At 44.2% G+C, this 12,521-nt stretch overlaps 1 protein-coding gene across 2 annotated transcripts in view; it reads right to left on the bottom strand.

Moving 5' to 3' along the window:
- SNX30 (sorting nexin family member 30) overlaps positions 1 to 12,521 on the bottom strand; it is a 110,026-nt gene that overhangs the window by 27,804 nt on the left and 69,701 nt on the right. For both annotated transcript variants that reach the window (XM_055427600.2, XM_055427602.2), the window contains exons 4-6: positions 10,557 to 10,715; positions 7,556 to 7,751; positions 4,610 to 4,809 (exon numbers count right to left, since the gene is read on the bottom strand). In XM_055427600.2, coding sequence (XP_055283575.1) covers positions 4,610 to 4,809; positions 7,556 to 7,751; positions 10,557 to 10,715 — 555 coding nt within the window. The remainder of the gene's footprint in view (positions 1 to 4,609; positions 4,810 to 7,555; positions 7,752 to 10,556; positions 10,716 to 12,521) is intronic.

Here is a 12,521-nt window from a genome sequence, read left to right as displayed (position 1 = left end):
ACAGACAGCTTAAGCAGCTTTGAGTCACCTGAGTCTCTATCACCTCTCAATTCGCTTTTGGTTCCTAACTGTTCTGCTGCTGTTTCCCTTCCTGCTGCTCTTCCCCGCCACCCCCATTAGGGACTTAAGCCTTAAAAAAAAAAATCATTCTAGAGTCATTCTGATTTTATGAAAAGAGGAAGTTTCAATATGTATCCAGTCAGCTGTAACTGGGAATCTCAGAGTTTTGATTTTTATATTTTTCTAATTTTAAAAATATTTGAGATCATTATGTACATTGCTACATCCCTAATTCTTCACATTTTCAAGAAATCAGGCCCTCAAGCCTATAGTCACTTTTGTTTATGAAGGAGGATGTTTCCCCCCTCAAATCAGCCTTCTAGAAAATCCCTTTTTTAGATTTTGAAAGGCACCCTAAGTGGGCAACCTAAAAGTATAGACTAGTCCCTTGTCCTTGGAGAAGGAAATGGCAACCCACTCCAGTGTTCTTGCCTGGAGAATCCCAGGGATGGGGGAGCCTGGTGGGCTTCCGTCTATGGGGTCACACAGTCGGACACAACTGAAGTGACTTAGCAGTCCCTTGACTCATGATCGCCACCTCGTGGTCTCTGGGGGGAAAAGGCACGTAGGCCAAAGAAATCATCAGACTGGACCTGGACTTTATCATAGTAAGTGAAGTTTAAGTCAGACAGAGAAAGATAAATATCATATGATACCACTCACATGTAGAATCTAAGTTTTAAAAAATGACACACATGAACTTACAAAACAGAAACAGACATATATATCAGAAACAAACATGGTTAACAAAAGGGAAACATGGTGGGGGAGGGACAGATCAAGAGCTTGGGATTAACATGCATGCACTATGTATAAACTAGAAAGCCAAGAAGGGCCTACTGTATAGCACAGGGAACTCTCCTCAGTATTCTGCAATAACTTATATGGGGAAAGGCCTGAAACAGAATGAATATATGTATAACTGAATCACTGTGTTGTACACTGAAACAAACACAGCATTGTAAAATCAACTATACTCCAAAAAAATTTTTAAAGAAAAATTAAAGTCAAGAAATCATATGGCAAGGAAATAATCAGAATTTTTAGAACAAGCTGTCTTCCAACCCAAACTTCGTAGCTACATCTTACACCTCGAATCATGATCAGCAGTGACTTCCATGTTATTAAGTCTGATGGTCACTGCTTATCGTGTTCTTTCTAACAGCTGTTTCTCGTGGCTTCACTAAGGTCCTCCTCTACTCTTTCTATTACACTGACCATTCCTTCTCTGCCTCCTTTGTCCTACTTGTCCATCCCCCTAATTAGGTGCTTGACTGCTAAACACTGGAAGATACAGGAAGAGTCCCGGACTATTTGCCTCGGTCTCATCTCACCAGATGATCGCCCCAGCTCTTGTAGATTTAAATGCCATCTATAAACAACTATCACTTCATGGGAAATAGATGGGGAAACAGTGGAAGCAGTGTCAGACTTTATTTTTGGGCTCCAAAATCACTGCAGATGGTGACTGCAGCCATGAAATTAAAAGACGCTTACTCCTTGGAAGGAAAGTTGTGACCAACCTAGGTAGCATATTAAAAAGCAGAGACATTACTTTGCCAACCAAGGTCTCTCTAGTCAAGGCTATGGTTTTTCCCGTGGTCATGTATGGATGTGAGAGTTGGACTGTGAAGAAAGCTGATCACCGAAGAATCAATGCTTTTGAACTGTGGTGTTGGAGAAGACTCTTGAGAGTCCCTTATACTGCAAGGAGATCCAACCAGTCCATTCTAAAGGAGATCAATCCTGGATGTTCATTGAAGGGACTGATGCTAAAGCTGAAACTCCAATACTTTGGCCACCTCATGTGACGAGTTGACTCACTGGAAAAGACTCTGAGGCTGGGAGGGATTGGGGGCGGGAGGAGAAGGGGACGACAGAGAATGAGATGGCTGGATGGCGTCACCGACTCGATGGACATGAGTTTGAGTGTACTCCGGGAGTTGGTGATGGACAGGGAGGCCTGGCGTGCTGCGATTCATGGGGTCGCAAAGAGTCAGACATGACTGAGCGACTGAACTGAACTGATAAACAAATGACTCCCAAATTTCGATTCCTTCTGAACTCATAACCAGCTGCCATGACAGCTCTACTTTAATGTCTAATAGGCACGTTTTTTTAAACTCAGTATGTCCAAAACAACTCGATTCACAATTGTTCTCCCCCAAACTTCCCCACCTCACTGAACAGGACCACTATCAACACAGTTGCTGAAGCATCCAGGACCCCCAGGAGTCATCCTCAATCCCCTCACTTCTCACTCACATTAACAAAGCAGCAGGTCTCGCTGGTCCTGCACACAAAATAAACCCCAAGTTTGCTCACTTCTCCAAGCTCTACCACTCAGCTGTCTGCTACTTGGCTCCCTGCAACAGTTTCCTAATGGTCTCTGGACCTTTCTCTCTCTCTCTCCCTGTCCCCGACCCTTTCTCTCCACAATCCACTCTTCTTTATTGCAGCACGAGCTGTCTTCTTTAAGGACAAACCGAATCCTGTCATTTCCCTGCATGAAACCAAATGGCTTCTCTTTTATTCCTAAGAACAAAATCCAGACTTACCAACTGTGACCTTTAAGATACTACCATATATCTCGTCGTATCTCACCCTTTACTTGTTTGGCCTCCCACCTCCCACCCACTCCCTTGCTCAACTGGCCCCACTCGCTTTGGCCTTACCACTCTCTCCTCTGACTCTCACCTCACTAGTCATCACCAGTGCCTCTGAGATAAGCATGCTCTTTGACTTGTAGATAAACCTACGACAAGTTACTAAAAACAAGATACATATCATACAATAGTTATATATCTGTAAACGTTCTAAACGCACCACACTGTCAGCTTCAATTAAATGTTCGCTGACTACCTTCCATGAATAAGGCAGTGTGAGATATGAATGAAGTATAGGGCCCTTCCCCAACTTTCTTAAATAAAGCTTCTCCAACTCCTGGCCTGGTCATAATGACACCAGTGCTCAAAAAGCACTGCCAGAACTTTGCTAAAGACTCTAACGTGTTCTTTCTCCCAGCCCATCACTATCATAATCGTATTTTATATACACGCTGTGTATAGAATGTGAGCCCATAGAAGGGCTCACCTGCAGATGTCTATAGCGTGTTTGAGTCTTGGGCCTGAGGGTAACTTTGGCACCCTTCTCTCTCAAGCACTGTTCACTCCACAGTATTCTTGGACACACACATCTTCAACCACCAATCCAGTACAAGCTGTCTTCACTGTCCACTGAACATGATTCATCAGCTCCACATGGCCTCCTAGTGCCCTTTTTCTTGCTTTCTCTACCTCTGAAGGGAACAGAATGTACCGTGCCACAGCTACACTGAAAGACAGACAATGTGAGCCTCAGCCTTGAAAAGCAGCAACTGATCCAGCAGTAAAGACACAGATATAAGGTGGTTGCTCATTAGAACTGGGACCGTGGAACAGAGAAAAGATCTACCCGTGAGCCTCTGCTTCTTCATCTATAAAAATGAGCAAGTAGGCCAAGATAAACCTTGCCCACCATCACAGGAGTCCCCCGCAGCTACACTCTCCAACCAGTCTAAGTGCAGGCTGGGGCAGTTTCTAATGCGGACATTAAAGCATTGGATTCTGTACCTGAATCTTATCACTTCTGTCCTAAAGTTTTATAATGATATGCTTTGGATTGGTTTTCTGTCCAGTCCTTTTGCTGGGTAATCAACCTGCTCTTTTAATCTAAAGACTTATGCTCTTTGGTTTAGGGAAACTTTCTTGTATTGCTTCTTTCATAATGTCCTTTTCTCAGTTTTCTCTATTCTTTCAATCAGGAACTCTTATCAGTCAGATGCTGAACCTTTGAGATTAATCCTCTACATCTTTTATCTTTCTTTCACATTTTCAGTATTTTTGCATTTTTGTTCTACTTTCCAACTACATTTTAAATTTGTTCTACAATACTTTCCAAGATTTCCTCAGCCTCATTTTCCAACTGTGCTCTTCAATTTTATTTTAGCAAACACACTTTAACTTCAAAGAGCTCTAATTATTATTCAATAGTTCTTTTCCCACAACATACTGTTCTTAATCAAATGTTACATCTCAAACTCTCAGAGAACTCTAGCTAGCTCCCCCTCTAAGATTCTAGTAAAAATCTCTTCCAAACTTTCTTATTTTTTTTTCATTTAATTCACATACTTGGATTCACCATGTGTTCTTTTCACATGTTCAAGAAAGAGGTCAGTCCACATGTCTGATCCTGCCCATCTAGGAAGAAGGAAACCTAAGTGAAGTGAAGTGAAGGTTGCTCAGTCGTGTCCGACTCTTTGCGACTCCGTGGACTATACAGTCCATGGAATTCTCCAGGCCAAAATACTGGAGTAGGTAGCTGTTCCATTCTCCAGGGGATCTTTCCAACCCAGGGACTGAACCCAGGTCGACCACATTGCAGGCAGATTCTTTACCAGCTGAGCCACCAGGGAAGCCCAGTACCACAAGCAAATAGGCAATAACCAATTAGTTTTCGGTTAATGACAACAAAGAAAGTACCCAGGTGCACAAGGAGCGAGCCAGCTTACCTTCATGGAGTCAGAGTATAAAATATATTCCCTGAGCACAGGTAGAAAGTCTTCTGTCATGTCATCTGTCAGTTCCTCCAAGGCTGTAGAGCAGCTGCCGATGCAGGCTGACACACCCTCCAGCGGCTCGGCTAGCTGCCCCTCCAACGCGCTCCACGTGGAGTACACGGGCCCGTATTCTCTCAGCTCTACAAGGTACTCTAATGGGGAAGAGAAACTAGTTGAGATCTGGCTAGGCAATAAACTGTGGAAAACTCTGAAAGAGATGGGAATACTGGACCACCTGACCTGCCTCTTGAGAAACCTGTATGCAGGTCAGGAAGCAACAGTTAGAACTGGACATGGAACAACAGACTGATTCCAAATAGGAAAAGGAGTCTGTCAAGGCTGTATATTGTCACCCTGCTCATTTAACTTATATGCAGAGTACATCATGAGAAATGCTGGGCTGGAGGAAGCACAAGCTGGAATCAAGATTGCTGGGAGAAATATCAATAACCTCAGATATGCAGATGACACCACCCTTATGGCAGAAAGCGAAGAAGAACTAAAGAGCCTCTTGATGAAAGTGAAAGAGGAGAATGAAAAAGTTGGCTTAAAGCTCCACATTCAGAAAACTAAGATCATGGCATCCAGTCCCATCACTTCATGGCAAATAGATGGGGCAACAACAGAAACAGTGGCTGACTTTATTTTGGGGGGCTCCAAGGTCACTGCAGATGGTGATTGCAGCTATGAAATTAAAAGAAATTTGCTCCTTGGAAGGAAAGTTATGACCAACCTGCTGCTGCTGCTAAGTCACTTCAGTCGTGTCCGACTCTGTGTGACCCCATAGACGGAAGCCCACCAGGCTCCCCTGTCCCTGGGATTCTCCAGGCAAGAACACTGGAGTGGGTTGCCATTTCCTTCTCCAATGTGTGAAAGTGAAGTCACTCAGTCATGTCCGACTCTTAGCAACCCCACGGACTGCAGCCTACCAGGCTCCTCAACCCATGGTTTTCTAGGCAAGAGTACTGGAGTGGCTTGCCATTGCCTTCTCCTAGACAGCATATTAAAAAGCAGAGACATTACTTTGTCAACAAAGGTTCGTCTAGCTAAGGGCTATGGTTTTTCCAGGAATCATGTATGGATATGAGTTGGACTATAAAGAAAGCTGAGTGCCGAAGAATTGATGCTTTTGAACTGTAGTGTTGAAGAAGACTCTTGAGAGTCTCTTGGACTGCAAGGAGATGCAACCAGTCCATCTTAAAGGAGATCAGTCCTGGGTGTTCATTAGAAGGACTGATGTTGAAGCTGAAACTCTAATACTTTGGCCACCTGATGCTGGGAAAGATTGAGGGCAGGAGGAGAAGGGGATGACAGAGGATGAGATGGTTGGATAGCATCACCAACTTAATAGACATGAGTTTGGGTAAACTCTAGGAGTTAGTGATGGACAGGGAGGCCTGGCGTGCTGCAGTCCATGGGGTCGCAGAGTTGGACACGACTGAGCAACTGAACTGAACTGAACTGAAAGGGGGAAGAGAAACCAGCTGAGATCTGGCTGGGCAGCAGTCACTGGTATTACTGACTCTATAACTATTGCAGCAAAGAGCTCTCCAAGCATGCTTCGCTTTAAGCACAGCACTGATGGTAACAGAATATGTTTTACAATCTCTGTAAGCTGACATTACAGCTAACATCATAACATCAGTCAACTCCACTCCATAATGGAAATGTCATGCCTCTGGATAACGGTAGCCACTAGGCCTTTGGGGGGAAAGTGCTGGGAGCGACATCCACTAAATATCTTCCAAAAAACCTACTCACCTACAGCTACAGGGAAGCAATATTTTAACAGGTCATGGAAGCAGAGTTTCATATAGGTTTATGGGGATGTTTGCAAAAGGAAAAAAAAGAAAATCAGTCACAATGGAAAAATAATGGCATTTTAGGAAATACTTGATATAAGAAAACGTGGTCTTACAGAGGCAGACTCGCTTTCTCACTCAGGGGTCACCCCAACACCTTGGGCCCATCAGAATATGATCTTTAGGTGTGGATGCTACCTAAAGCCATCTCTAAAACCTGCAGGCCCACATAAGACCAGCAGCAGGTAAAGGAGAATTAAAACACAGAGAACAGGGGAAAATGTTGCTTTATTTCTCCTCACAAAGAAAATCTGGCCATCAATTGTCACCAGGATTCTTGCCATTACGATAAAACGTTGCTGCCATTTTTTAGTAACCAATGGACTGCAGCTACCGGGGAATCCCTTCCTACGTGTCACATCACATGCCAGCAAGATCACGAATACTGTTTAGGTGTGTTTGGCCTACACGAGTGTAAGAAGACAAAAGGCCCCCACATTCTGGGATAGAAAGTGAGGGGTGGGGATGAAGCAGTGGCAGCAACCAGGAAGGTTAAAGAAAGGCCTCGTAACTCCTCAGGTCAGGAAGAGAGGGCTTGAAATGAAGCCAAGGCGAGGCAGGTGAGTTAATTTCAAGTCTGAAACCTCCTTAAGATGAGAACTTTGGCAAAGACAGGCTGTCCTTCTGAACTGCCCTTCTACCAGAAAAGATACTGAAGGTTAATTCTTAAATGATCATCCCTACAGATGAGAGAGAGGATGGCATCCAACCATCTCATCCTCTGGCAGTGGAAGAAGGGACGTTGAGAGAGAGAGAAAACTAGAAAAGACTAGCCGCGCAGAGCGGCCGTTTGCTGTGGGGAAATCAAATACAGGATGAAACGCAGGGCCAGCGGTGGAGTACAAAATTACCCTCTGGTCTTAACTACCTCCCCTGCTCCTTGTATACACATGTGTGTGTGCTGGTTTTATAAGCGTACTGAGGCCTGGTTCTGCCACTCCAGCATTTCAGCAGTTTGATTCTGCCTGGCACACATGAGTGCCATTTCTGCAAACGTGGTCCACGGGCCTGATTCAGACCTTGACAAAGAGCTCACCTATTTCTTCCTTGATGATCCGCTGGGCTATTCGATCTATGGTTCCCAGTTTGAGCGCAAACGTGTCTAAGTACTCGCCGATGGCTGCGAATTCGAGAGGCCGACTTCTCAGCTTGTAGCCGCCAGCGACATGCTTGACCGACTCGCCCACTCGAGTCAGCAATGCCATCCCTTGCTTCTTGTGGGCGTTCAGGTCCTAAGGATGACACACGAAGAGACAGACTCAAAGGGCTCGCCCGCTCACATGGCCAGGATTCGGTAAACCCATTCCTTTAGGAAATGGAGGACTCCAAAAATAAGGGGCTGGGGACTTCCCTGGTGGTCCAGTGGTTAAAAGTCCATCTTGTGACACAGGAGAGGTGGGTTCAATCCCTGGCTGGGGAACTAAGCTCCTGTATGCTGCAGTACAACTAAGACGCGACACAGCCAAATAAATAAATATGTTTTAGTTATTAAAAAAGAAAAAGAAAAGTAACTGAGTTAGGTAAGGCACTAACTACAAACACACAGACACACACACGTCTCCTCCCCTTTGTCATTGCGGCCACCATGCCCACACCCCTGCACCTGTTCACCAGGTCTCTTTCTCCAGAGCTGGATTCCTCCTTTTCCAATAAGGAACACTGACCCTGCACACTGTCCTTTAATCACAACTGTTTAAATACAACTTTTTTAAAGAGTCCCTTTCTCCTGTACAAAAGACCCTAAATTGTCTTTAGGAGCAAAATTCAAGAGCTGAGAGTCATTCATTTATATCCAACCGAAGCCACGTAAGGGAAGCAGAGGGTGGGAGGCAGGACGCAGCGACAGGAAAGGCCGCGAGACAAACCCCAGTGGGTGCTCTGTGATGTTAGAAATCAGGACAGTGTTTATTCCAGGGAGGAGGAGGGCGGGAGTGATTGGGAGCGGGGGGCTTCCAGGGTGCTGGAGATTTTCTATCTTGATACAGGTAGTGATCCAAAGGTGTGTTCATTTTCTGATCATTTACTGAGCTATGATTGGTGTACTTTTCTGTACGTGTGTTCTCCTTCAATAACAAAACTGAAGACATTTAAAACATCAGTTCATATTGCTTGGCACACAGATAAAAACCACACGTAAAAAAAAAACCTTCCTCCTTATTTTTCACACAAATTCCTAGTGACCAGGGCTCTAAGCTTTCTCCTGCTTTGTCACTTTATTCAATAAAAATGATGAAACTTGAGGGCTTGCCTGGATGAAGAACCTGTAATCTGGGTGAAACGGTGTGCTGAACTTCCGGAGAAGAGGAGAGACTTTACTTTGTGTTTACTTTGGAAGAACTGTGCCCGAGGAGCAGTTCACCAGGAAATACTCATTTTTTAAAAAGAACACAAATTTGACCTACGGAGGGAAGGCTTCCAGGGAAAAGAGAAGATGAATAAGAATGTCATCCAGGAGGCAGAGTGCCACCTGAGGTTTGGGAAAACAAACAAACCAACCGTGGCACTGGCGGACTTTGGCATGTGGTCCTCACTGTCTGGAGAATGGCATTCCCTCTAAGATCTGTACATCAGGTGACGCTGTTTGTAAATATTTCTTAATTCTGGATTTTGAAAAAGAAAACTGGAAAGCACCTGGACCTCAATATCCTTGCCAATGCGGGATGAATTACCTATGGCCTGAACATGAGACTAGGAGGCATGGGAGGAAACGGATGGGGGTGGAGACAGCTGGCACGAGTCTGAACATGAGCTCTCACTTCTGCGGATAGTCGGAGTTGAGCACCTCAGGTTTTGGACCAGTTCTGCCAAGAGGGAAGTTCAGAGAACAGTCAGGGCATGGCCACCTTGAGTCTGCTGCATCCCACAGGTTTGGGGCTGTCATGTTTCCACTGTCATTTGTTTCCAGGAACTTTTTTATTTCCCTTTTTATTTCTTCAGTAACCTTTTCGTTATTTAGAAATGTATTGTTTAATCTCCATCTGTTTGTGTTTTTTACAGCTTTTTTTTCCCTGTAATTGATATCTAATCTCATAGTATCGTGGCCAGAAAAGATGCCTGATATGATTTCAATGATGTCTGATAATGATTTCAATTTTCTTAAATTTACTGAGGGGATGGCCAACTTGAGTCTGACTATGTAGAATACAGCACCTGTGTTCATCCTAACTCTTTCCCTGCAAGTGCCTGGAAAATGCCCACCTGCTAGGAACTTGACTGCAAGTAAGTAATGCTATATTCATTGGAAGGACTGATGCTGAAGCTGAAACTCCAATACTTTGGCCACCTGATGCGAAGAGCTGACTCATTGGAAAAGACGCTGGGAAAGATTGAGGGCAGGAGGAGAAGGGGATGACAGAGGATGAGATGGTTGAATGGCATCACCAACTCAATGGACATGGGTTTGGGTGGACTCTGGGAGTTGGTGATGGACAGGGAGGCCTGGCGTACTGCAGTTCATGGGGTCGCAAAGAGTCGGACACGACTGAGTGACTGAACTGAACTGAACTGATGCTAAACTTCTCTTGGTCAGGTGGTCCGATACCCAGGAAAACTATGGCCTCAGGAGCCACAAAGACCCAGGTTACATCCCAGTGATGCCAGCTGAACTCGTACACGTGCCCTGAGCTTTAGTCTCCTCACCTGTGAAATGAGACTCTGAGCTAATACTCACGAAGTTCCTGTGAAAAACGTCCTTACCAAACACTCAATGAACATTCTTGCCCTTTCATGCCCACTGTTGATCAGAATGGCCTCGTCCAGTAATATTGTTGGTAAGTGTTCAGGAAAACATCTCTGCTTTTGGCAAGTGAAAATAGTCCAACTTCCTCAGCTGCTGCAGGGGGATATTTCTCCTGAATTTTAACACGGAAACCATGCCAGGGCAGATGAGCACCAAGAAAAAACACGAAAGACACAAACCCAGAGCAATTCTATTTCACCCACTAACTACAGGTGTGCCTTGGAGAGGTCAGAAAGCTTTTAAGGGAGAGTAGAAAGAATGCTAAGTTGGGGCAGGAATGTGAAAGAGTCTGCCTTACCTTGGCAGTAAGGAAAACATTAAAGTGTTCATTGAAGGAAAGCACAGGGTGATCTGTAATTCTTTTCAGGAATTTATCCAAAGCTTTTCTTCTGGTCTCCACAAACTCTTCTGAAAATCGATCCACAACACCTTTCACCACAAACTTCTCAGGAAGTGGCTACAATGACATGAAGAAAAATATTCAGAGTAATTGATAGGAAGGTGCAAAGAAAAACTAGGCTAGCAAATAAGTCCTGGGACCCATCCGTCAACAGTAGTCTTTCTTAAATCAATTAGATCTTTATGTAGTCATCAGCATAAACAAGTCTGAAAAAATGCGGATGGAGTAAAATTACAACTACACTGTCAATTTCATAATAATAATAATAAAAAAGAAACAGTAGAGCATGGTCTCTGAACACCAAAAATAGTCAGGTAACATCTACCAGTAAATCCAGTAAATCCAGTTGTTATCTTTATGCTGTTTGATGCACAGGTGACAAAGTGGGAAAATTAGGGCAAGATAAGAAAGACAGAAAAGGAGGCAGACACAAGCCATATTATTTAAACATCTTAAGATTCTACTTCCAGTTCAAGGAATAAAAGAATTTGGTAAGTGAAAAAATAAGCATGTTAGGGAAATCCCTGTGTCTATAAAATACCCTCTTTTCCAAAGTCCTTTTTTTTCATTTAGGTTTATATTTAAAAGTTCTTAATAATATAACTTCCTTTACTCCTTACTCAAATTTCTCCATTGTATTTACTTTGAGCCAATATTGTGGGCATTTAATACTACCTGGCCACCAAGGGATCTTTGAGCTTTAACCTATTTCCATAGCAGCTTCATTAAAAGGCTTTCCTCATCACTGCCACCACAGGCAAAGAGAGTACCCACTAATGCACAATTTGGAAGTGTTTTGATTATGAAATATTAAAAGAACATTGACATTTTAAAAAGGTTAAGTGACCCAGTAGATATCCGTCCAAAGAAGACATACAAATGGCCAAAATGCACATGAAATGATGCTCGACATTATTAGTCACTGCTGCTGCTGCTGCTAAGTCGCTTCAGTCGTGTCCAACTCTGTGCGACCCCATAGACGGAAGCCCACCAGGTTCCCCCGTCCCTAGGATTCTCCAGGCAAGAACACTGGAGTGGGTTGCCATTTCCTTCTCCAATGCGTGAAAGTGAAAAGTGAAAGTGAGGTCTCTCAGTCGTGTCCGACTGAGTGACTCCATGGACTCAGCCTACCAGGCTCCTCCATCCATGGGATTTTCTAGGCAATAGTACTGGAGTGGCTTGCCATTGCCTTCTCCGTATTAGTCACTAGGGAACTACAAACCAAAATCACAGTGAGACACCACTTCACTAGGATGGCATCTCAGTAGGGTGGCCATAATAGAGACGGAGAAAGACAGGAAAGGAAAAGGAACATCTGTGATGAGGACACCGAAAAACTGAGTGAGTGTTTAAGTCTGCAGTCTCCTTAAACGCTGTTAATATGTCTACAAAGAATTTCTTTTTAAGTTATAAACCCTTAAGCGCAAGCATGCGCGCACACACATACACAAATGTTGAAATAAGATACATGAACAAGAACTCAGACAGCCCCCAAAGGAGAATCCGAAGCACGTAAGAGTGGGGGAAGCCAAGAAGCAACCCAGGTTTTATAACACAAGATACTTGAAATATTTAGGAAATGGCAATACCAGCTCCCCTGGAAAAGAAGCACTTGGGTGAGAGAATTCAACAGCCTCAACCTGACGTGCTTTGGAAAGACCATGTCTCTGACCTCGAGAGTCAAGACTCTGCTGGGTTCCGCCTTTGCCTCCATGCCTCAGCTTGCTACAGAGAACATCCCCACGCCCAGAGCTAACTATTCCATCTGTGTCCATCAGTTCACTGTCGTGCACCTGTCCTCATCAATTAATTACACCTTCTCTGCTGTTTGTCTCCAACATCTGACCTAGCTCTATTCTGAGT

The sequence above is a fragment of the Moschus berezovskii genome, chromosome 7 (assembly GCF_049115385.1).
Source record: "Moschus berezovskii isolate FMDL1 chromosome 7, NW_MosBer_1.0, whole genome shotgun sequence".
NCBI classification, from domain to species: Eukaryota; Metazoa; Chordata; class Mammalia; order Artiodactyla; family Moschidae; genus Moschus; species Moschus berezovskii.
This window is presented reverse-complemented; position numbering and strand designations above follow the sequence as displayed.